The sequence below is a fragment of the Engraulis encrasicolus genome, chromosome 16 (assembly GCF_034702125.1).
Source record: "Engraulis encrasicolus isolate BLACKSEA-1 chromosome 16, IST_EnEncr_1.0, whole genome shotgun sequence".
Lineage (NCBI taxonomy): Eukaryota > Metazoa > Chordata > Actinopteri > Clupeiformes > Engraulidae > Engraulis > Engraulis encrasicolus.
In genome coordinates, this window is record NC_085872.1 from 26499502 (window position 1) to 26525914 (window position 26413).

Below are 26413 nucleotides of genomic sequence, written 5' to 3' on the forward strand. Positions count from 1 at the left end.
AGAACACAGCGCTCTCTCTCTGTCCCTCTCTCTCTCTCTCTCTCTCTCTCTGTCTCTGTATTGCTTCCAGCATTGTGAAATTCATCTGGACCACACTCATCAGCCAAAAGGAATGAGCCAATAGCAGAACTATTCAAGGGTTTGGGCTCTCTCTGTTGTGCTGTTGCAACACCCTGTCTGTTCCGAGGCCCCCATTTCACAGCAAAGATAAACTCGGCCCGGACACAGACTCCATTGCTTCTTTGACAGTGTTCTCACCACACCCATGGCGACAGTGATGGAAAACTGTTTACTGGTTAGTGTATAAATGTTGTCCGGCATATGGATAAACAGATGACTTTGAAAAAGTGGGGTTAATACAAACAAGGCTCCCATTAGTAATAAGATACATTGTGTTGACATAGTGTTGATGGTACTGACAAAAGGAAAAATGTGCTGTAGGAAATTGATACTAAAAGCTAAGTAAAACACTAGAGCACACTTATTTCAATGCTATCATGTTGTCAAATGGATGTTTCCAGTCTTTTGAAAAACTTAGCCTTGCCTTTTAGAGCTTAACAAAATGTTACTACCCTGTTACCCCCCCACCCCACCCAATTGATACTAAAAGCTAATTGAAACACTAGAGCACACTAATTTCAACACTATTATGTTGTCAAATGGATGTTTCCAGTCTTTAAAAAAACCTTAGCCTTGACTTTTAGAGCTTAACAAAATGTTACTACCCCGTTACCCACCCCCTGTTCCCCTTGTACAGTGAAAGGCTACCGAGACCTGCGTACAATAGAACTCAGCAGACGAGAAGCCTATAGATGCCCCTCCCCTCCTCGCACCCCCTTCCTTCAGCAGGCGGGATGACATCACCGTGAGAAGTGGGGAGGCTCCCAAGGAAATCTGCGAGCTTGTGTGACATCACAGATTACGGTCACAGGTCGAACATCTGCTGATGGGTGTGGGGCCCGCCCGAGCCTCTCTCTCTCGGCGTGCTAGAGCGCAGCGCTAGAACCTCCCCGAGCCCCAGCGGTGACTCAGGACCATAATGAGGACCAGACCCGAACGGGGCCCTGCTCTGTAAACTGCTCCCTATCTCCAGGGCCAGTGTTATGAACACTGAGGGGAAAGTAGAGCATGGCAACCTCAAAAGCACACGAGGGCTGTTCGTAGACATACCACAGTACGTACACTACCTATGTACGTACGTATGTACGTACGTACGTCCAGGCATACACCCACAATTCATATACGCTCATAAACCTCTTGGGGGTTACTGGGGAATTGGATCTCTTCATTCGTGGCGAGACCGAAAAGGTCAGCGTGGGTGGATGGATGGCTCTCCATCAGATGTGAGATAATATCCCAGCCCTCTCTCTCTGCCTTTCTCCATTTCTCTCTCTCTCTCTCTCTCTCTCTCTCTCTCTCTCTTTCTCCATTTCTCTCTCTCTCTCTCTCTCTCTCTCTCTCTCCCTTGCTTTGTCTCTTTTTCCCTCTCCAACCCCCCGCCTCTCTCTCTCTCTTCAGATCCACTGGGGTTGTCTAATGCACCAAAGAAACGTTGGACTGAAAGCTTGTGTCTGGAGCAGAGCTCCCATTTACACAGCTGCAAAAAAAAAACCCTATTCATTGGAGTCCACATACACATTCACTTTGAGCAAATTCTAAAATGCACCGCCGCCACTGTCTATTCATAAATTATTCAAACACATACTTCTGCACTGTGCTGTGTATTAAAACTTTAGTGAGATCTATAATAATAACCAAGGGATGTCCACTCGTCAACAGTTCTGTTCTCTCCTCCCTACAGAGGTCTGCACACAGATGTGTACGGTATATCTGCCCAATACAACCAGCCTGCCATGCACAAGACTGCAGATGAAGTCTTCTCGACCTCGGGGGACCAGGCTTCTCAGAATCCCCACGGCCATAATGGAAAGCTGCATCCTACCTGGATGGAGGTTGGCTTGGCGTGACCTCATGATTCATTGCCTGTCCTGACACGCACACACTGAGCTCCTCTCATTCCCCCCTCACCCCATCCCACCCCACCCCACCACTGGCGTAACGCAAGTACTTCAGTCCCCCCTGCAAGCTACCAAGAATGGGCCCCGAAATTAAAAAAAGAGGGCCTAATATCATGTGGAGGGGGCCCGTTTCTTCAAGTCAAAGGGCCATGTGGGCCCCCCACCTAGTAAGGGCCCCCCTGCCTCGCGGGGGCTGCGGGGGTACACTTTACGCCCCTGCACCCCACCCTTCCACTGACCCTGCCAGTGCAACACATGCTCATACCGTACCACACTGTTGCATGATCTCCGGTCTCTCGTCCAGATGACCTGCATGTGTAGGGTTTGACCGCTACGTGTCTTTTGAACAGGCGATGCCAAAGTCATGATATAGTGCATTAGGGTGGTCGACATGTGTTCAATATGTTGGACTTACATCAATTGATGTCAGAAAAAGTTGGTAGAAACTACTACTTTTGCCCAGAGTAGGAGCAAAATGTCATTGTGTATCTCATATATCAGTATAACTTATGGTAACACTTTATTTTAGGGACACATCTATTAGCACTAATACATAACATATTAATGCATGTGTAAGTAACTTGTAAGGCATGTACTAAGCAAAATAAGACAGTTGTTAAGCATGTATTCACAAATGTCTTGTTCATGCACAATAAGGGATTTATTACCAATATAACCTTAGTAAGGACCTAGTAGACCTAGATTTCTATTTATGTGTAAGCAGTAAGGGCCAGAATACAATGTGTATAAGCTCCTGGTACACTGTGTGAACAAACCCTGAACAGTGTGAAAACAGATGTGGAATAAGGGTCCCTATTCTAAAGTGATGCATTGCTCAGCCCAGATGGCTTAGGGCCCCCGCACTACCTAGGGCCCCCACTCTACGTCCCCCCCCGGGAAGCAAAGTGTAAGAACATTTCAGATTCTACATTAGTCTCAGTAGGTATGAAGATCTCACTTATTCTACTCATTATATTAGTGAGTAATTGGAAGCATTATATAGCAAGGATTGGACGTAAAGTTATCAATGACGGTGGGTGGTGAGATGTCATTTTTTCATACACCAATTAGTTTTCATTGTAAAAACCCTGCAATAAATGCAGAATATAACGATGAGTAATAGTTTGGAAGCGAAACTAAGCTATTCCTTTCTGATAAATAAGTTAATGTTTGAGAAACTTAGCTACAAGAAGTGCAGTGCATGATGGGTACGCCCTTAGTCAGAAATGCAATGCATGGCCAATGCAGCAATGATAATATTTCTGTTGTTACGTACATGGCAAATTGTTTGGATAGCAACTAAATTTCACAAGTGAGGGGAGGAGCTAAGGACGTAGGCTCAGAGCTGGGTAGGTTGTCTGTTGGCCTAGATTGCGTACCCATCATGCACTGCACTTCTTGAAGCTAATGTTCTCAAACATTCACTTAATTTTCACAAAAGAGTAGTTTAGTTTTGCTTCAAAACTATTATTCTAATGTTCTGCATTTATTTTGGGTTTTTTTACAATTAAAACTCAGTGGTACATAAAAAAAAATTACATCTCACCAACCCACCGCCATTGACAAGTGTACGTTCAATCCTTGCTATATATAGGCTCTTGTTACCTCCCTCTCAATGATATGAACAAGAGAAAACTAGATGACTCGGTTGGGTTAATATTAATTATTTGATATACCCTTACACTTTGTAGATCAGGGGGGCTAGGTAGTTTAGGCCTGGGTGGTGTGGGGGCCCTAGGACTTTGGTAGTGCAGAGGCCCTGAGCCATCTGGGCTGACCAATGCATCACTTTAGAATAGGGACCCTTATTCTGCATCTGTTTTCACACTGTTCAGGGTTTGTTCACACAGTGTGTCGGGAGCTTATACACATTGTATTCTGCCACTTACTACTTACTAATAAATAGAAATATAGGCTTACTGGTCCTTACCAAGGTTATAATAGTAATAAATCCCTAATTGGGCATGAATAAGACATTTGTGAATACATGCTTAACAACTGTCTTATTTTGCTTAGTACATGCCTTACAAGTTACTTACAGAGGCATTAATATTGTATGTATCAGTGCTAATAGATGTGTCCCTAAAATAAAGTGTTACCTAACTTATACCAGCTTTCTTTCTGACAATAGCACATACATTTTGATGGACGTACAGTATGTTCTATATGATGCATAAATCATGAGAATTCTGCTACGTGCTAAAAAGTTGCTACAATGTGACTTTTATGAGACATTTCCATCTTCACTGACCTTGATCTTTGACAGGATCTTTGAGAATGTGCTTCACAAGGCTTGAAAGCTGAGTCTGGACGTTGTACAGAGAGCTCTGCAGGTTTCGGATGTCCACTGAGTGGGCTTTCACAGTGTTGTTCAGGTGCCGGATGGGATCAAGCACGGTCAGCGTGGGCCTCTGCGGACCGTCCCTGCCACCAGCAGCACTTCCAGGGCTCGTGGTTGCATCTCCTTCCACACAGATATTCTCCAGTTTGGACACTCTGCCGTCGAGGGCACCCACTGCTTCATTCACACGGGCGTTGCTGTCATTGCAGCGAATCAGCTCTGCTACCACACGGGCATTCAGTCTCAGAAACCTGCTCTTCAGCTCCTCGAGCTGGTCTCCCTTCAAGTCGTCTTCAGGGTCCAGGGGGAGGACGGGACTGGGGCCCTGTGAAAGGGTCTGGTCAGGACCCCGCTGCCTACAGCAGTCTTGGGAGAGTTTGTGCATTGAGTCCTTCAACTCTGCCACAGACGCTGTCAGATGGTTGATGCTGTCGGCAGAGGTGTTGCCTGCGTGTTGAAGATCCTGCGCGTTCTTAGTCAGGAACTTGTTCTGCACCGTCAGCCTGTCCATGGCCACCTCGATTTGCTTGATCTTGTCCGCGTTTTGCGAGACGTCAGTGCCCAGCACCTCGATGTCGTTCTTGTTGCGTCGCACATCCCTCAGTATTCCGTCAAGACCTCCCAAGTTGGGCTTGCAGTCCTTCGACTGGCATATCTCCCCCATGGCGTTGATCTTGTCGTCCAGCGTCTGGATGAGTTGCTTGTTGTTGTTGAGCTCGGTCTGCAAGGCGTTCGCAGAGCCACTAGTCACCGCGCTGGCAAAGGACTTGTTGCTCAGCTCTACCAGCATGGTGCTGAACTGGTCCTCCATGCCGCTGAGCCGGTCCTCCACCAGCTGTCGGAGGGCCTCCAGCTCCTCCGTGAAGCTCTTGTTCAGCTTCTCCTCAACGTACATTGCGTGCAGCTCGCTGTTCCTCTCCGTGACGTTCATGCGATCCTCGAGCTCCTCGACGCGCGGGCCGAACACGTCCTCCAGCTGAAGCATGGACAGGTGCTCCAGCTCGTTGTCCATGCGTGCGTTGAGGACACGGTGGGCCTCCGCCACGCGCTGGATCTCCCGACGCAGGTCGTTGTCGTCGTCGTCATCGCCGCCTGGTCTCATGAGAGGCAACGCATCACGGTTGAAGAGGATGGGGCCGTCTGCCGCCACGCCGATGTCCAGCCGCAGCCCGCTGAGCTCCTTCTTCAGGTCGTCGTGCTTGGCGTCCATCGCCTCCATGACGGTGGCGTAGATGTTCTGGTGCTCGGCGTGGCAGGTGCTCTCCACCGTCGTCATCCTGTCGTTGCACGTCTTCTTCAGCCCTGTCACCTGGTCCTCGATGTCGTCCGTCAGCTCCTTCTTGAGCTTGTCGAACTTCTGGTCGATGTAGGACTGCAGCACGTCCAGGTCAGGGGACGCCCCGCTGATCACCGCCGGACCCTGTGAGGAGTCCATGAGCATGCGAATCTGCTCGGCCTGTCCGGACACGGTCCCGCGCAGCTCCTCCAGTGCCTCGTCCTTGGTCTTCAGCGCGTCCGTCACGCCGTCCAACCTCGCCATCACCTCCTCCATCCCCCTCTGGTCCTCCTCCGCGTGACCCCTCACGGCCAGGTGTCCGTCCAGCATGCCCGGCGGGCTGCTCTCCTCCGTGCCGCCGGAGCGGGCGCTGTCGGGCGGCCGCATGTTGTTGAGCAGCGTCACGAGCATCTTGCTGGTGTCCTCCTGCAGGTTGGTGCGCAGGTTCTCGCTCATGCCGGCCATGGCCGCCTGCAGGTCCTGCACGGCCTGCGAGAGCTTCTGGACCTCGCCCTCCAGCAGCCGGGCCTTGTCCACGCCCGAGTGTCGCCGGGTGTCAAGGTAGGGCAGGTCCCCGCGCCCTGGTAGTGGGAGAGGCATGGATTTGAATAAAGTGTTGTTGATGTTGTTGATGGTACATGACATGAATGGTACTGGGTTACTGATTCCCAGTTTGTTTCAACTACTTAAATACAAAGCTTGATGAGCATTTGTTTAGTACCAGCCAGCCGTAGCCTCATACACTACCATAGTACTTCACTACTATGACATTACCCAGAGTCTTTAGTAATATATTATCACTTGGTCAGTGCCATTCTGGTGACGACAAACTTATAGCAGCTGTCGTAACACATATGTGTAAAACTTGACTTTGTCTTGTGAGTGGGACGTGGCTTACTTTGATGGTATCTGCTGATGTCCGGCTGGGCCTGGGGATCGGCCTGTGGCTCGACGGGACGCTGTCTGTTTGGGGAGCCTTTGACCTCTCTGCAGTCTGGACCCTGGTAGCCCGGGCAGCATCTCCACTCCAGCTCCGTCACCGTCTTGTACGAAATCCTGTATGTGGGTCGGAACCGGGTTTGGTACCTGGGAGAGAAAAAGAAGGGACAGCTCACGTGATGAAATGGCAAACACAGAATTGCATTACTTACAGCCGACGAGGGCGTATTGATAAGAAGAAAGAATATCCACAGTGTTACATTTAATATTGATACAACTCTGAGTAAATATGGGGAATTGATCTAATATGGTTTCTGGCTGCGGTATTCATCATCACTGTCCTTCTCGCTCCTCTATTTGCTGAGCAGACTGGTTTGTGAATGGCAATATCACATGCTGATGCTATGGGGAGTTGGGTAATTGGATTGGTGAACAGTGGCTCCCTGTTCAAACCATGGTGCATTGTGCTCTGCGAGGGTTGCATGGATGCATGGATTACAGCTGATTACGGCTGTAATTGAATCAATTTTATGATGTTGACCTCTGACTGTCATTCATTTTACTTACGTATGTGGAGTCAAGCGTGCATGGGGGCTACCTGTTTCCTCCTTCAAAGACAGTACTGGCTGATGAGAAGTACCGCAAATGAGGCTCCTACAATCATTTTCTCCCCTCTCCAGTAGCAACAGATGAATTGAGTACTTAACTCATTTGTCACAGGCTTAATGTAAAAACTTAAATGTGGAATTTCAACTAAATATAAGCATTAACTGTGATAGAACACTACAGCATTCTGATACACAGTATGATGATGCTGTTTTTTTTCCCTCTTCTGAGCAGTAGACTCACAATCCCTGGGCTGACTGGCATCTGTGTCATCATTTGCTATGCATTGGCTGTGAAACACACTCATTATAGATTTACATAGTAAACATTTCCAACTCATATTTGCTAGGGATCCGATTATGCTGCATGAATTGCTTAAGACTTCCGCATGTTGAATATTTAATCAAAAAGTTATTATGGACTACACAGCAGACACAGAACATGCCATTGTGGCATGCTGATGAAGATTGACAGTAGCTGTGCTGCTGACACAATTGTTACGCATTACTGCATTGTCTCAGCTTGTAAACAAAATACCAACTGAGCCCTTTAAAGTAGACAGCAGGGACACTGTATCGTCATGTAGAGCACTATATCAAATCCAAAAACACGTTTTCTCACTCAAAATAGTGGCAGGCCTGCCCAGTCCCGAGAGCAATACAGTACACAGCACCACGGTCTTACTGGCAGACCTTATCTGTCATCTGTGGGCTCAATTAAACTCCAAAACAGCTACCAATTGTCCCCTGCGTAATCCCTGTTGGACAACAACAAACATTTGTTAATGACTACTACATAACACCAAGAGTCTGAGTTTGTCTCAGGACAGCACAGCATTCTTGATCCTTTCCTATGCAACGCCTCAGATTTTCCACCAACACTTTGACTGCCAGAAACATTGTTGTGGAACGGAATGATGTCTCCTCCTTTAGTGTCACAGCGGCACTAAGATCATGTGATACACAGAGAGAAAAGGCATTCATGCACAAAGTGCTGGAAAATTGGAGTCATCTTTACTTAAACCAAGACACCTTCATGACCCCTTTGCAACTGAAAAAATACTGCAGAATGAAAACTAGGCAATAATATTACAGCAGTGATGGGCTAGATAGTGCTGTGAATCCAGATTCAAAAAACCCTGGAAACAAAATAAGGGCCTGAAATACAGTTTTTCATATGGCTTCTCATCCTATTCGGTGCCATTCCAAAACTGGGGGGCAGACATTGTTTTTTTGGAGAAAGAGAATGAAACCCAAACTAAGAGGCTGGAGGAAAGGAAGCAAAATCACTCTCTCGCTCAAGTCTGGGAAGACTGTAAATCTGAGGCAGTAACGTTTATGTTGCATTATAAAAGTTAGGATGGGTCTTGCGGATGATTCACGGACATTCCTCCCTGGGTGAGCGCTCCCACTGTGTCTATCATTAACACTAAATAAATCACAACTGTGAATTGCCCCATCCTGTAATTGCTCAATATTGTTTCCTCTCTTGTTTTGGACCTCTCTGAAAGGCAGAGGAAACTGATTTCTGATTTCACTCTTCCAACTAGCATGTCAGCTGCTATGATTTAAGTCAAGTCAAGTCAAGTCAAGTCAAGTTTATTGTCAATTTCTTTACATGCACTGGTCATACAAAGAATTTGAAATTGCGTTTCTTGCTCTCCCATGCAGACATAGACTAATCTAGGTAAGGACATAGACAGTATAGACATAGACAGTACTCATACATGGACATAGACAGTATGGACGTAGACATTGCTCATACAGACATTTAAAGTGCAAGACTGGACAACAGAAGACTTGTAGAGAACATACATTAAGAGGAGGTATTTTGTTGTTCTTTTTTCTAAAAGTCCTTTATAGCGTTCTGACATAGTAATAGTAGCATTTGAAGAAATAAATAATTAAAAAAAAAAAAAAAAAAAAAAGAAAAAAAAAAGGTTTTTATTAAATACACCAGCAGCAGTATGTGTGTGTGTGTGTTTGTATGTGTTTTGTGTGCGTGTGTGCGTGTGTGTGTGTGTGTGTGTGTGTGTGTGTGTGTGTGTGTGTGTGTGTGTGTTTAGTGCAGGTAGAAAGTGCGGTGTGCGTCTGTGTGTGTGTACCTGTGTATGTGTGTGTGTGTGTGTGTGTGTGTGTGTGTGTATGTGTGTGTGTGTGAGTATGAGTTGTGTGTCAGTGTGTGTATGTTTGGGTTTAGTGCAGAAAGTGCAGTGTGCTTGTGTGCTTGTGTGTGTGTGTGTGTGTGTGTGTGTGTGTGTGTGTGTGTGTGTGTGTGTGTGTGTGTGTGTGTGTGTGTGTGTGTGTGTGTGCATGTGTATGTTTTGAGTTAGTGCAGGTTGAAAGTTCAGTCACAGATGTAGTAGTGCAGGTGGAATGTTCAGTCGCAGATATGGTGGTGGGGATGAGGGGGGGGAGCGTTGTCAGTGGCCTGGCTGGCTAGAGGCTGACAGTGAAGGGAGAGTGGGTTGAGTGTTCAGTATCTTGATTGCTTGATGCATCGTGCTGCTTGCAAGCCTGGTGGTACGGGAACGGAGGCGCCTGTACCTCTTTCCAGAGGGCAGGAGGCTGAACAGTTTGTGTGCAGGGTGGCTTGTGTCTTTGATGATCATCAGTGCTTTTCGGGTGAGGCGTGCGGTGTAAATGTCCTGCAGGGAGGGGAGTGGTACTCCAATGATCTTCTTCGCTGTGTTCACAACACGCTGGAGTGTCTTCCTGTTTTTCTCCGTGCAGCTTCCTCCCCACACTGTGATGCAGCTGGACACGACGCTCTCTATGGTTCCTCTGTAGAATGTTGTCATGATGGAGGGTGTAGCACTTGCCTTCTTTAGTTTGCGCAAGAAGTAGAGACGCTGATGGGCCTTCTTCGCCAGTGATGTAGTGTTGGTGGTCCAAGAGAGGTCGTCGCTGATGTGCACTCCAAGGAACTTGGTGCTGCTCACTCTCTCCACAGCATCACCGTCGATGGTCAGTGGTGGCAGTTGTTTTTGGACCCTCTGAAAGTTGACAACAATCTCCTTGGTCTTGTTGACATTCAGCAGGAGGTTGTTGTCTTTGCACCATCTGGCCAGCAGGTCTACTTCTTCTCTGTAGTGGGTCTCATCGCCCTTAGTGATGAGGCCCACCAGTGTTGTATCATCCGCAAACTTCACTAGATGGTTAGTGCTGTGGGTCGTTGTGCAGTCATGTGTCAGCAGCGTGAACAGCAGGGGGCTGAGAACACAACCTTGCGGAGCCCCCGTGCTCAGGGTCAGGGTGCTTGAGGTGTTATTCCCTACCCGTACTGCTTGTGGTCTCTGCATCAGGAAGTCCAGCAGCCAGTTGCAGAGGGAGGTGCTATGATTTAAGTCATTAACATTATTTATGACATTGACTATAAATGTGAAACCCAAATTGGATGTCTTTTATTGCCTATTTCACAGCTGTTTTACTAAATACAATGATTACATTTCATAATTGAGACATGGCTAGTGTGTGTTAATACTGCTGCTATAACAGTATTATTTTCATCTGATGAATAAATGCCATAGAGAAAACGTTTGAAACTTCTGTAAACTGTGCAGTCGCTCTAATAAGGCTGTAGGTTAGGCTACTTGCAGTGTTTGGAAGCAAGTTTTGGGTCCTCCGCCCTCGGGTCCCTTAGGGTACTTACATCACTTGTTGGTCACAGTCCGGTTGATGCGGTGGACACGGCGCCACCCCAGGCTCCACGAAGCTCCCAACGCCTCCCTGGACCGCACAGCTAACATTCTTTTGTACAATAAACGCACACCAGTTCCTGTGGAATAGGTCGAGATCATGCATGTTAAAAAAGCAAAATGAGTACTGCAAGCAAAGTTATAGATACTTTTGGTGAGGTGGTCTGCCATTTTATCAAATTTGATAGTATAAGGGGGTGGCTTTAGTTAATGTGTCTCTGAATCTAGAGGACAGTCCTGAGAGTCCAGCAAATGCCACATTCCAACATTCCCTTGATGCTATCAGGTCTTCTGGGGAACACGTGATGGGTAAACTGAGTGTCCTTTAATTCAGGACTGCATGCCTAATCAGTTAGGCAAATGGAGTGTGGCTTCTTGACGCTGCCATTTAACCAAAGCAAACACAGTGTTTCTTCTTCACACGGGTTTATCACGGAGGACTCTAGGCTATCTGACCTCTTGTTTGTTCAATCCAATGGCGGATAAGGGGGTCCACCACCAACAGTTGGATCAACTATCTAGAACTACCCAGATCACACTACAACACGCACATACAAGTTTAGTGGTCAGTATAAACAATAGAGAAAATGCGTAATAAACAAAACAGTATATCCATTACTTACTTATTCCTGTGCCTGTGAACCGGTCCGGAGTAAGCGGTACCCTGAAATAAACTAGGAGACGCACTGCCTTGAGTAAGAATTGCCATAAAACATAGGCACTGTATTCCGCAAAGTGTGTTCAGTTTCATCGTTGCTGCAATAGTGAGCATTGACAAATATAAGTAAATGCTAGTTAAAATGCATTACACTAATGAAATTAAAGTAGACTGGAGCGGACGCTGCGCCCACCAAAACAGTATGAAACTCCTAACAAACTTCGAGGAAGTTAAGTGGTGCTCGAAAACTCTGGTGTAGGGGTGTACCCACTACCCAGCTCCCCTCCCACCCTTTCTTCAGAGTCAATTGGTGTAATAGCCCACAGTTAAAACATCTTGGGCGTCACGTTCGTTGATGCGATGACATCGGACACTCTCCATGGTTATTTTACGCTTGTCAATAAAAGTGGTTGTAGTCCGTTCTTGATCGTGGCTATTGATAAAGTAAGTTGATTGGCTCCAGAATGGCTATTATCTGTAGCGTAGACTATGGTTCCCGAATATGGGTATCTGTATCGGAATGGCAATAGTTTAGCTAAGGTCACTTGGCGCAGAGTGGGAAAAGCAGGCTGCATCATTGTGTTACAGTGTGAACAACTACATGGCGAGAATGAGCTTGATTGATTGGTGACAAATTGACCTCATATGTCTGCCAGGTAGCGGAGTGGATGACATGTCCGAGAATAAGTGGGAATCCATGCAATTTCCTGTGATTCCGCCGTGGACAACGCTGAGCCAAGATGGTGAGTGAAGTTCCCGGAAGGGGGGGTCTGATGTGTTTTATGAAATGCTTTATTAAATAGAATCACCAAGTCACGCAACCGTTCACGATGAGCCCTACAAATCACTGGTGAGGCAGCCTACTGAGGTAATGCATGGCGTTTGCCTTGAGCGACTGGACGCTGGGGTATGGTGTCACCCCTCTTAACTTTCTGGAAAGAAGTAGGCTAGGCCTCTTACACATTGGGTGCAGTTAGCTCATGTTTTCCCATGGACACAGAAACCTGGCATACGAAAAAAAAACTAAACCCAGAAGAACATCTATTCTTGGTTTTAGAACATTGATCTGTCATAGCCAATAGTCTGCTAGTGTGCACATGGAGTCTATAACGGACAGGCGTGCCCTGTTAGACATCTTTATCGTGATCTTGAAAACGCCTATCTCTAATTCCAACCAAGAATAGTGGGGTGCCTTTTCATAGATTTTCATAGACAAATGGTTTGTGCTTTGTGGCAATGCAATACATAGGCTATGCTCTTCTAATAGCATATTTTGGGATGAGGAACACATCTCACGCCTGTTCATCTCGCCTGGTCCACTGCTGCCCGAGAGCTCGGCGGTAGATGCACACCTGCGCTTCTCCAGTGCACAATGAGTCCGATAGAGGGCAGTGTAGCTTCATGAAAATATAGGCCCGCTGCCAGAGGCGCGCCGTTCCTCTGATGACGCGGGTTTATCACGCATATTGTTTTGTGAAAATGATTAGTCTAAAGCAGACGAGGGGAACGGTACGTATCACTCATCTGTAACTATACATCTGATCAGTTTGTTCCAGTTGTCTTTTTAGTCCGTTGTGTTAATGACACACCATTCTCTGTCAATGTGTCCAATTGAAATTATCCATAGCGGGATACTTTTTCGATAGCCTAACGTAAAATTAATGAAACGCAAATTTGATAGAACAGGTGGTGTGTATAATAGGCATATACTACATTCAAACACGCCACATGCAGTGGGTTGGTATTTTAATTTATTTTTTATTATTTTCTTTTCTCTTTTTTTGGCGTGTGTGTGTGTGTGTGTGTGTGTGTCTGTGTGTGTGTGTGTGTGGGGGGGGGGGGGGGGTCACTGCCGTTTGGCGCGCTGCCACCTGCTTTGTCTGACAGTGTGGCTGCTTCTTGCTCCTTAGTTCTAGATATATTCTCCCTGGACGTTCTTTGAACTCAGATATCCAATGTTTTCAAAACCTTTTTTGTACTGACATTTAGAAAACCTTGGCTCTAATATAGGCCATTAGGGAAGACGTTAATTTTAGGATCAATAAAGAGACAAGCCCATGTAGGCTACATCAACATGTTAAAGCTTGTAAAGCCTATTGGTGTCAGTATCTTACATTTTTTGCCATATCATGCCTTTACAATACCATTTTTAACCTAATCGGGTGTGTTTACCAATAGCCTGTTAAACCTTTTTGGTCCTTTTTGAATTATTGGTCAGTGATATCTTATAACATTTAGTCATTGCACAAGACTCAATCACACAATCACAGACACCCCACAGTTTCCTCCCTTATAAAATACATTTAAATTCATATGTCATTGATAGAAATGAGGTGTACTGGCGATGGGAGTTGTGTTACGTATCCATATCGAGCTGCACCTGCAGTGAAGTGATGAGTGTTTTTTATGAACATAGAGCAGAATGTCTTTCAAAGCTATTAATATCATCTCTGTTCTTATTGGCTGACCATTTTTAAACATACAAGACACACTGCACATCTCGGCTTGGCACAAACGCTATATGCTCCACATTGTCTTGCTGCCATTTTTAAGGCTGCACAGACCTTCAGGGCTGTTTCCATGCAATTTCAACCCATTGACAATTTCTGTAAGTGCTTCAAAGCTACAGTGAGTAAAAGTTGCAAAAAAAAAAACATCCCTGTTTTAAATAGATATAGGCCTAGGCCTACTGAGACATATACTGAAAACAGTACAGTATATCTGACCAAACATATTTAGCAGTTTGGTACAAATACACATGGAGCAAATATAATCTTGGCAAGCTGAATTGCCAGGGTCCTATTTACACAACACAATGCTAACCTTACAGTTCACTTAGCAATTACCTTCTGTCAGTGACTAGTGTAAAACCACCTACAGTGTGTGTATGAAAGGAAAGACAATAGTCGTAGATCGTGGTTGCTTAATTTTAGTTCAGCAGCTTTGCAGTGTGGTGAAACGGTGGCTGCGAGTGACTGCATGAGCCCGTTTTATTGGTGCTCCTCCAATTGGGTGGCCAGATCTTGCAAGCTGTCAAGGATGTTCCTTTAACCTCACAAAAAAGTTTTTGTTTTCCGAGTGTAGATCGTTCCTTAGCCTTTGGGTGCACCTGTCCTAGCCTAGCCCACACACACTCAGACAATCTGAGACCTACAGGGGGCAGGAGTGTGGGAATCTGTTGGTTCCGCTGTCATTGGCTATTACTGAAGCAATATTAGAGTGGGCGCCCTACCGGACCAGGAGTGTGCTCTGGTTTTAATTCAGTTAGTTAGGTTTGGTCTTGGTCTTTGTTTTTGAGGGGTTACACCAAGATGTGAGGTGTGGATTCTTCCTAATATGTGAAGAAGGCCATTATCTCCCCTGTGGAGTTGTTTAAATATTTGATTGGCTTCAGGTGGCGGTCTAAATGTCAACCCGGAGGTTATCCATGTATATTTCGGACGGGATCTCCATAGTAAAATATAGTGGGCTGACTCCCTGAAATGAAATCCATTTTTTATCTCATTATCTTCTCAATTGTTCCAGATTTAGTCGTTCAATTCTCTTTCACTCAGATATATATTAGCCAGTGGGTTGTTTCTTAATGGACATGACGTTTTTTACATGAAAATATTCATGTGTTATAGCAAAGGTGTTGTGAATACAATACACTGTTGGACATTTCCTCAAATCTCTTGTTGGTACAATGTTGTAGGGGAACTTTCATCGTACTTTCCCCATTCCCTTCTTTTATTTCCAAGTGGGGTGTTATTGGTCCTGCATTAAATGATTAAACGAGGCTCATTTTCCCCAGTGAACAGTTGTTCTTTTATTCAATTAGCATAATGGTTCCTCCATCATGCACTTAAAATCTTTCATCGGGTCACCCTGCCACTTAGGTGTATCGAGGCTCTCTGTGGCGAAGCATGCGTGCCATTTAGAAGTAATTACAGGTGCAACAGTTAATCTTTAAGAAAGAACCAGGGTGCTGGATGGCCATTAGAGGTGGAAATTGAGGGTAATTAGACGGAATATCAAGAGAAACACTTTCTTTGCAGCCATTCCTGTCCTGGTCTTATCCACATGCCATGGCTGTGGTGTGGTAAGGGGCCGGGGATGGGGTGAAGGGAGGGGAGGGGAGGGGTGGAAAAAAAGTGACCACAGCCGTCACATGGAGTTTTTCCTGGGTAATTGGCTGGTGCTGTTGTCGCACCACCAGACTCACCGTGGCATAAGGCTGCTGCCCTCCCTCGCACCCAGTGAGTCACTCGGAGAAGCTGCTCCTTCGCAGGCCCAAAAGCTCTGTCATCCATCCGGCCAGGCCTCCAGCTCCACAGATTGGCCTGCAAGCTGACCGAACCAGCGAGTACAGTGAGCTGCAATGGCTTTGGGCAGCAGTGAGCCTGGGTCTCGGTTGCCCACCACTGTTTTCAATGCTCCTTTGTTCCACCAGCTTGGTGGGATTTTTTGCAGCTTGTCTTTTTAATCCCAGTCATTGGTGTGCGTGCGTGCGTGCGTGCGTGCGTGCGTGCGTGCGTGCGTGTGCGTGTGCGTGTGCGTGTGTGAGTGTGTGTGTGTGTGTGTGTGTGTGTGCGTGCAACTGCACTTTATGTATATATTGCTTGTGTGTGGTGTGTGTACATGTACATGTGTGTGTGTGTGTGTGTGCATGTACATGTGCTCGTGTGCACATCGTAGACCATCCTCTCTTCCGCATCTCTCTCCCCCTCGCAGTGACAAGTGTGGCAGAAGCTCTCGGCGAGGTGCAGGCTTTGATGCCCTTTTACGGAGAGATAGTGGTTCACGTCGTTTGCAAAAGAGCAAAGGCCAGTCTGTGAGCCAGGTTTTTTTTTTTTTTTTGACGCTGTGGAAAAAAATGCTCAATTCATCCAGGCACATTAATTAAGCCTACACAGAGAAAGTTGGTGTAATTTCTGGCTGCAACTGCTTGTTGGTGCCGGAAAGAGAGGCATAGCATGCCGATAATTAACTCGAAGCTCCAGATGACCCCAGTGCTTCCAGAGTGTGTGTTTGATGTCTTTTGGTTTTCATTCAGGAAGGCTTTTTTTATACACAGGAAAAGCTAACAAACTGCACTGCCTATGATCACCATATCAACAGAGACAGCAGTCGTAGCACTAACAGGTGGTGCGGCCATGAAGACTAGCGGGTTTGATGTGTGCACACACATACACGTACAGTACAAACACACGCGCATAGACACACACACACACACACACACACACACACACACACACACACACACACACACACACACACACACACACACACACACACACACACACACACACACAGGGCTGCTGACAGCTTTCTCTGGGACCAGGACAAAGCAATCTGAAAGGGCCCCCTCACCCAATACATACAATGTAATGGGGAACCAATTCTGGGCCCCCTATCTCTCTGGGCCCGGGACAACATAACCCTTTGCCCCCCCCCTTGTCGGCAGGCCTGCACACACACACACACACACACACACACACACACACACACACACACACACACACACACACACACACACACACACACACACACACACACACACACACACAAAAGACACACCCCCCCTGTAATTCATTGGTTGTAAAATGTTAATGTGGCCATAAGACTTTCTCATGAATATTATAATGGGGCCATGACAGACTCGTCACCTGAAATGTTAATGAAATGAGATTGCATTGGGGTGGGCAGGGCCCTGTCAACAAGTGAAGAACTAGTCCAGAGGAGCCTGCATCCTGGAGACCTGTGTGGACAATAATAAGACATAGTAAGGGCACCGGGCGTCCGCGGAGGTCGTCTCCTGACTGTAGGAACAGCCAGAGATAATGAGTAGTGGGGACTAAGTCGCAGCTGTTTCTGCCGGATAATGATTCATTTTATATTGTGTCATTATTTTTACTTCCTGTTTCCTGTGTGTGTGTGTGCGTGTGTGTGTGTGTGTGTGTGTGTGTGTGTGTGTGTGTGTGTGTGTGTGTGTGTGTGTGTGTGTGTGTGTGTGTGTGTGTGTGTGTGTGTGTGTGGAACTGTCGCATGACACCAATTCATGTCACCATTCGCACAGTTTATTAAGCTCTCATGTCAACAGAGGCTCAGGTGTCATACTGCTGCTCAATGCACAGCTCAACTCCTTTTCCGGCACATCCGTTGGACACTGGGGCTATTTCGGTCCGTCAGGTGTCTGGTAGATTTTATAAATAACTTTATATAAAACCGTAGGCCTATAGTGACACTCAACAGACAGTTGCAGAACACCATGTGTCTACAGGTCCCCCTCAATAATAGCAATCCATGAGGTATCAGGACGAGGCAAACAATCACGACTGGAAAACACAAGGTTCTCATGTGCTAATCTCTAAGTCAATTTTCTATATACTGTTGATTAAACGTATTTTCAGGGTCATCATGGCTATGGTGATTTCTGCTGCCGTTGAATCCCTCTGTAAAATATTCATACCTACCAGCTAGAGGAATAATATTTGCTTGGCATTAACATTTGATCAAGAGTTGAGCCACCCATTAAGGCGACGGGAGACAGATAAACAGCGCTCACAGTCATTCATGGCCTCCATCCTTCATGTTCCAGTTGGTCTGCTTTCCAATTCACAACTGTTAGTAGATGACTGCACCTGCCAATGAATGTGTGTGGGTGTACAGACCAGAGTACAATACAGCAGAACAGTTTTTGTTGTATTGTACTTTAGTAAGGAGTTTATGAAATGAAAAGAAGTAAGGAGTAATGTGCCACCATTTTTCTTAACAAAATAAACTATCACTGGCTTATTTGTCATTCAGAATGGCAGAAATACTTCAAATGTTTACACATCTAAATAACAAGAGTTCTTCATGGGGACATTCTTCAAATCCTTATTTAATTTCTTCAACAGTATTCATACAATTGGCTTAAACATCCCCAGTATATCGAAAGTGAAGAGTAAAGCAGATTAAATATATTCTGCTCTTCATCGGTGTGCAATTGGCCTATATAAGGGAAGGGGCTAACAATGTTTCAATGCACCAAACATACATCTTTTTTTATCAGATTCCCATGCTATTTTCTGCTCCTCTGCAGTCCATGGCCTTGGCTCTGGCACCACTGGCAGCTTCTTCATGCCTTCTCTCACAGCAGTATCTGCCTCACCACATCACACACAACTCACTTCTTTCCTTCCAGCCAGCCGCCGCATGCCGCTAAACTTTAGATGGCCATTGAAAGTTCTTTTGATTTCATCATTGAGTGTGACATTTTTTTCCCTTCTTTTCAGAAGCTGAACAAATTGTGACTTTTCATTACGTTTTTTGCAAAGAAATAAAGAACAACCTTGGGACGTGTGGTAAGGATCGACTTTTTTCTTTCCGTCCTTGAATCGGCTATTTGAAAGAATATGAAAGAATCTGGAGCCTTTCCAATATGCAAGCCCCGTGGTTAATGGGTAGAGAATGTGCGGCTCAGCGAGCCTTCACAAAGCATTGGGGGATGACAGACAAGTTGACTCAGAACCTCAGGAGCCTGTCAGCTCACAGTGTTCCTCTGCTACCCTGTGGGTTGAAACCGTTGAAACAGTTGAAACCCATTTTGATGTCTCCTCCCTTGAGAGAAAGAACATTTGAATACACTGTCGTGCTAGACAACGGGAGAGACGGAGGATATATATGTTCTTGAACTATGATAAAAGGCAAATCATCTGCAGTGATTAACAGGACTATTGATCTTCGCTTCCCCGTGAGTCACGCTGGCCGGGCTGCTGCGTGTCAGTGAGGACCAGCTGGGCGAGATGATGTCATAGGATCTTACATCACACATGAGTGTATGGCATCACCCACTCACGAACCCCGCCCCCACAAAGAACATTGTCTGCCGAGACAGAGGGTCGCCCAAAGAGAGAGAGTGAGAGCTCCACACGCCCATCCGTATACTTTCTTATCAGGACACTTTAAATCATCAGCACCACTGCCCAGAGCTGGACTGGTTATCTGGCATACAGGGCATTGTCCCAGTGGGCCGACAGCCCCCATGGGCCTGTACTGTTGTTGTGATCGTTTTCCTGGGGATTAGCTGACAAATTAAAGGGGGCCCTTGAGGTCGTTTTATCCGGACCCCGATATGATTTTAATGTTATGCAGCTTCACATGAAATATGACATATTTTGTAAAGGAATATTAGAAATTACATTTGCAATACAATTAAGTTGTATTCAGGGGTCCTAGAGAAGGTGGGGACTGTTTTAAAGGTAGCTGCCTGCCTTCAATATAGGCCTAAAGTGCAGGGGGAAATCCTGGTTTGTGTTCATAATACGGCCCTCGGAGGACTTTTACGGCCCTCGGATGAATTTGAAGAGGCCCCTCGAATGAAAAAGGTTCCCCACCCCTGATATAGACAGCAGATTCAGCCAGTCAAGTATGAAAGTGGCCTGTGTGTGTGTGTGTGTTCGGGGAACGGTCTATGCCAAAAAAGCCAGAGTCATTTTTCAGTCCCAGTCCAGCCCTGCCACTGCCGTCCCTTAGGGTGTCTGTTGCCTCAGTGATGCCAGACCAAAACTTCAAAGGTGTCAGTTTTGCTTTCAATGTCATCATCTGGAAGGCGACACCACGTCTTGCTGGCCAAGACGTTGAAGGGGTTGTTGCTCTCATCTTTTATGTGCTAGGATGTCACCATCATATACCAGCCCAATACGTAAAGCAAAGCGGTCGTTGACGTTTCAGCAGTAGCACATGTCAGGGCGATGCAATGCAACGACAGCCAGTGCCACTAAAATGATGTATTTTGTTGTTTGTTTGTTTGTTTGTAGCGGATTCTCTAAGAAGCCTATTCATTGCAGCATATCAACCACCAATTACGAATAAATGTATGAGCATTAAATGCCGTTATTCCACCTGATGTCTGAGCCTGATGCCTGACATCTTTCACCCAAAGACAAACGTTCATTCATGGTAATTCATTGAAAATCGCAAATACAAACCCCAACTCCGATGAAGTTGGGACGTTTGGTAAACAGTGAATAAAATCAAAATGCTATCAGTTTCAAAACATTCAATCTATTCATTAGATGGAGAATAGTGGAAAGACAACATATTAAGTGTTAAAACTGAGAAAAAATATTGTTTTGGGGGACATATGTACTCATTTCTAATTTGATAAATCCAACACGTCTCAAAAGAGTTGGGACGGGGATCAGTGAAATTTAGTAAACATCCAAATAAGATAAAACAACAAAGAAGAACATTTCAAAATGAATTGTACTGACGGACAATATAGGTGTCCAGGTATAAGATCATCACAGAGAGGCTGAGTCACTCAGAATTAAAGATGCAAAGGGAATAATTACCATAGTTATTACATACATTTTTGAATTCCCTTTGATTTACCACGATTGAGTGTATATAAGACATATTTTTGTTAATAAAATCATTGTATAGGTTCATGACATCATGAAATATATATTGGCTGTAGTCTCACTCTAATTCCTGGAGTGCTAGAGCTATTGAAAATTGACCATATTAAGAATGCTTAATGCATGAAAATGACACAGGGGTTTAACATTCTCCTAAGCACCTGAGCTCACTTGAAATAGACCCAGAAGACATGGGAAACTGTCCTTTGCTTACAGAAGTCAGCAGAAGTTGTAGAAGTCCATTCTTTTTGACAATAATAGAGCATTGCACATCCTGTGCTACAGTGAAAATTGACCATCCAACTTGTGTTAGTGCTAGCTTCAAAAGTCAGCCTCCATGATGGCATGCGGATGCAGTAGTGCATTGGTTAAGATGTTCTCACTCATCTGTAGAGTTAAATACAGTGCTGAATGGTATAAATGGGTTTTAAACAGCATGAAAAGCCACTCATGCATTATATTTTGAAGGGAGATCTTCGATTACTGCCACATAGTAAGGTCAAATTGCATTCTCTACTATGTTTTAACAGTTTGGCTCCATCATAAGGACCAGCATGTGATAAAATGGTGGGTTTTTGGTCAAGACCTGTCACACTGTAAGCACTACAGAAAGGAAAACATTGCAAAACATGACAAGGAATACACCCACCATTTAAGCTGGTGAAATCATGTCCAAGATAGGAATTAACACTGTTTTTTATATAAAATCATCTCATCGGTTAATGTATTTAACTGTTAAGTGTTGTCTTTTGTTTTGTTTTTAGTCTTCCTCGACATTTGCTGCCATTTATTGTCCCCGTCCCAACTCTTTTGAGACGTGTTGGATTTCTCAAATTAGAAATGAGTACATATGTCCCCCAAAACAATATTTTTTCTCGGTTTTAACACTTAATATGTTGTCTTTTCACTATTCTCCATCTAATGAATAGATTGAGTGTTTTGAAAATGATAGCATTTTGATTTTATTCACTGTTTACCAAACGTCCCAACTTCATCGGAGTTGGGGTTAGTATTTGCAGTGAGTGTTGCTCAGCTAAAATAGACAATGGAGACCTATAGAGAATTTTCCATTTAAGTCATACTGTATATCTGGAATGAACCCCATAAAACCTCAGACTTTGTTTGTCTTGTCTGTCTGGCTGGCTATCTGTTTATCTGGAGGCTAGATGTGGATCTGGATTGCTATGTAGGGGCATGAAGAAAAAGTACGGTATTACTGTACTTTTGGGATTTCCACAAGCCTCAAAGAAGAAGAAAAAAAACCTACATATCCCAGATTTGCTCCGCAGTCTAAAAGCAAGTTTGTCCGATCCTCTCTTCAGTGGAAGACAGCAGAATATAATCCCTAGCACTTTGCGCAGTCACATTAGGCTTGTAACGCTGGAGATGGTGATTAGGAAAGCTCGATCAATAATACATGCGAGACACCAACTAATGCACCATGGAGACAGACACCAATTTATGCCCCACATGTCTAGGGGCAATTGTGTTACCCACAGACGACTGACACACAGAGACAATGAGCAAAAAGGGCAGTGGAGGAATCGACAGAGGAGGCACACACAAGTCGACAGCAGGCTTTACCCTGACAAACAGGCAACAGGTCTGTGCTAAAAATCGACTCGGAGCTTTTGTCTAGGGGGGGATACGGAGTGACGTAGCCTTGAAATGAGATTCTTGTTATTTGATTAATGTTCTATTTCCCCAGTCGGGGAGGAAGCAATGTTGTGTGAGGCAATATTTCTGAGACTTTCAAAGCCAAATATATTTTATCGACCACAGGAACACAAAAAACAACATGGGAAGACTACAGAAGAAGGGAAGGAAAGGGACAAACCAAAGCTTATTACAACCATCTCTCTGTGCGAACCACCCCATCTCACCCTTCATCCTTATATTGCCGTAATGCTCGAGAAATCAATACGGGGCTGCCAAACAGGTCAAAATGCAATAAGTCTGCAATCTGTTCAGGAAATAACGCTGGCAGGAAGGTAGCGCCACTGTCCCAAGAGAGAGAGAGAGCTCGTCTCTCGCCAGCGCAGAGACAACAGGGTTAATGCATTATCCACATTACGGCGCAGTCACATCAGACCTCTGCATGCGTCCAAAACGCCAGCTACCACAAAAGAGCGACTATCGTCGGCTGATCCAATTAAGTGATGATTGGGCCGATGAAATGTCCGTTTCCTCTCAGCCACCACCCCCCCCTTTCCCCACAACCTCCACCCCGCACCCCACCAGACCTTTGCAGGCCCATCCTGACTCATTTCCAGTACAGGACAGTGCAGAGAGCACTGAGGGTTGTCAGATAATGATAGCAGATAACGACCAGTAATTCACACTGGGGGTGGTGGTGGATTGGGGTGGAGTAGCCATTACTGGTATTCAGTATGCCCACTGACAAGCATGCCCATCAAGCATGCCCATCAAGCATGCCCATCTATTGTGCCAGCTTACAATCAAAGTTCTGTTGAGTGACAACTTGTAGTGCCAGGAAAGGGCACTGCCACTGTATTTAAGTGCTTACAATTGTTTGGCTTGCAATTCAAATCTATCGGATGACACTGATAGTGTTTATTGTAAATAAAACTTTTTATGCCACACTGCCAAAATGTTTTTGTGATTATGATGGATTTTGATCTTTTTGGTCTTTTTAATTATGCAGACTCTCTAACCATTACCTTGTCATACTCTCTGTCTGAGTTCCTCCTGCCTCTTGCTCACTCTCTTGGTCTCTATCTGTCTCATACACCCATTCACGCACACACACATGCACACACACTCACACACATACGCACAGAGTCATTTTCAATACTCACAATGCCAATCGTTAACCTTGAGTTGAAGACACAGATTTTTAAAGAGCCGAGGCTATTAGTCGTCAGGCAGTCATTGGACTTTTTCTATGCTCCCCGTCAGGCTCTTTGTGCGACGTCCATGACGGCACATCAGTGGTGACTGTGAGGCTGCGGTGTGAAAGGCACGCCAGGCTATGGGGGCCAGAACACTGTGCTGCTACTGCTGCTGCTGCTGCTGCTGCTACCGTGCAACAAAAGCAATCAGGGACACGGTGCTTACAGGCAGGGGAGGCGGGTATTGTGGCGATTACGAGAAAGCCAGTGGAGTAAAAGATAAATGTTCCCAGGGAAACTCAGGTGAGCCTATTGAAAAATGCCTCCTGCAACCTTGGTCTTTCTCCTCAGACGTTTCAGCTGTGTGAGGCTATATATGTGCTTGAGTACTTTGAATGTGGTGTCTCTGAGCACCCACACGCTGTTGTTGATGAGTGATTGGGAAAACAAGATTGCAATTACAAATTCAGCGGACTGAGATTTTGGTGCTTTAGGGGATATTTTTTTTGCCTTTGTGGGTTCAACAAGACCTTGTGAAATACTGCTGTGGATTTACTGAGCCACAGTCTGACATTCTGTCTGGTATTATAAGAATATTAAATTAAAATATATTTCTTAAACAAAGCAAATCATTAAACACTGACAGAACATACTTTGTTTAAAGATCCAAACATGGACATCCGTCTCCCAACCAAACTCCCTTTCCTAAACACACAGTACTAAACTGAAAATAGAGAAATACAGAACATAAAAGAGTGACCTTTTGCATACAAATCCATTAGCGTCCACTGTTCTGGATAAACTTGTGACATCATCCGAAGAAGACAGACAGGCATAAATGCCACAGTGCCAAACAGTCCAATAACAGTGGATCATGCCTCTCCGAGAGCCCCCCCGGCTCCCCCGGCCTCCGTGGAGAATGAGGTTAAACTATGCACGGATATTTCTGCCCATGTTAGCAGGCACAGTGCCTCAAAATGGCCAGCTCGTGATTGGGATGGCATTTTCGTCTGACCTTAGGGTGACACCAGAGTAATGGGAAGCCATCAGAAAGCCATCAAAAAGCCATTGTTAAAGCGCTTCAGATTTCAATCTCGGATTTTGTATATTGATATGCAAAACCAGAGTCTCAATCAGTTCCTCCATATTTCGCCGGTGTGCATCAGCAACTTTGTCCATGAATGTTTTTTTTTTCTTCTTTGTAGATGCAAACATAATCTGGTATGTCAGCATAAGGATGATGGACTTTTTTTATTTTCAACAAGACCCCTTATTTGTGGACGAGATACAGTATGTGTTAGTTGTGTTTGGTATCCAACATTTGCATGTGGGTATATCAGCTGCAGCAATTTATTACCAATTCAGCACTGGTACCTTCACATTGAATTTGGGATGAGTTTTAATCCATGATGGCCAAAAATAAATTAGTTTATTTGGTGTTGATGATGCATCGGGGAAAAACAGGCTTGGTATAAATCACAGTCTGCTTGACCAGACTGAGATTTATCATTGAGGACACAGACAGCATTGCTTGCATTGCTGTTTTCAACTTGCGGGATAGTTTTAAGTCTTGCAACACCCTGGCTTGCAAAGCAGGAAGCCTTTCCAATAGAAATTAGCATTCCATGAAGAATCATTGACCTTTAGACATAGACCAGAGTGATTGAGTTTTTAAATCCATTGGAATGTGTCTTGATTCCTGATTGGGTCAGTAACAGATATGGACTTCTGCCTGTTATTTAAAAGAGTAAGTATAGCCTACCAAAAGTAAGGCATGCATTGCATATTTGGAGTGAAGCACATTTAAGAAGTATGCAGTCACTTAAACCCGATGTACAGTATATTATAGGGATTAACTGCTTGCTTGAGAAATAAGAAATGAGTAATACGTTTCATAAACAAAATGAAGATACAACTGAGTTATTAAATATTGTCCCCAAAGAAAACAAGCGATTTTCAAGACACTCAAAGGCGCTTTGCAGACCAGACACAAAAACAAAACACATAATGAACACACACCGCCAAAGAAACAAAAGCCAAACTGAAGCCAGTAAGCCATTCTTCATTCTAATTTACGTTGCACTGCCCTTGAAGCCTCACATCGATATGGAACTAATACAACATATTTCTCATGCTGACCCAACAAGATACTGAAAAACTGTAATGTTATGCAGACCTCCCAAAACGTTTATTTGAAACTCAGCCACAAGGCTCTTAATAGACACAAGGAGACAGCTCAGGAAGACCTGAACCAAACTGTTATATCAGTAACACCAAGCTTTTCATGAAGGCATTCAGTATAGGTAGGCCTAAAAAAAAAGCTCAAACATGAAAAGTAACATTATATAACTGCGAAAAAATGAATCTGCAAACTTCAAGAACATAGCCCAGGGCCTCTTACCGCATTTGAGTAATAGAAACCCTCCTGGACATTTCAGTTGAGGAAAACATTCCACAGAACACCATCTTTAGGGAGGCCTGTATCTTACAAGGCCAACTGGATTCAGGACTAGTTAAAAATGAGTCCATGATGATGGTCAGGCAGTGTAAAACTCCAAGATCCATTCCAGGGAATGGAGAGCAACAACTACAGTATACGCTGGAGGTGAGTTAAGATGTGGCACACTCCATAGATCTGAA

General features: G+C 45.0%; 1 protein-coding gene and 1 long non-coding RNA gene across 2 annotated transcripts in view; one reads left to right on the forward strand and one right to left on the reverse strand.

The window, feature by feature from the left end:
- The window catches only part of emilin2a (elastin microfibril interfacer 2a), a 20968-nt gene extending 9160 nt beyond the window's left edge, over positions 1 to 11808 (reverse strand). The window contains exons 1-4 of the mRNA XM_063219163.1: positions 11501 to 11808; positions 10832 to 10957; positions 6534 to 6721; positions 4270 to 6216 (exon numbers count right to left, since the gene is read on the reverse strand). Coding sequence (XP_063075233.1) covers positions 4270 to 6216; positions 6534 to 6721; positions 10832 to 10957; positions 11501 to 11649 — 2410 coding nt within the window. The 5' untranslated portion in view covers positions 11650 to 11808. The remainder of the gene's footprint in view (positions 1 to 4269; positions 6217 to 6533; positions 6722 to 10831; positions 10958 to 11500) is intronic.
- An 87-nt stretch (positions 11809 to 11895) lies between these two features.
- LOC134465489 (uncharacterized) overlaps positions 11896 to 26413 on the forward strand; it is a 29648-nt gene continuing 15130 nt past the window's right edge. The window contains exons 1-2 of the long non-coding RNA XR_010038161.1: positions 11896 to 11979; positions 12192 to 12278. This is a non-coding gene — a long non-coding RNA (uncharacterized LOC134465489). The remainder of the gene's footprint in view (positions 11980 to 12191; positions 12279 to 26413) is intronic.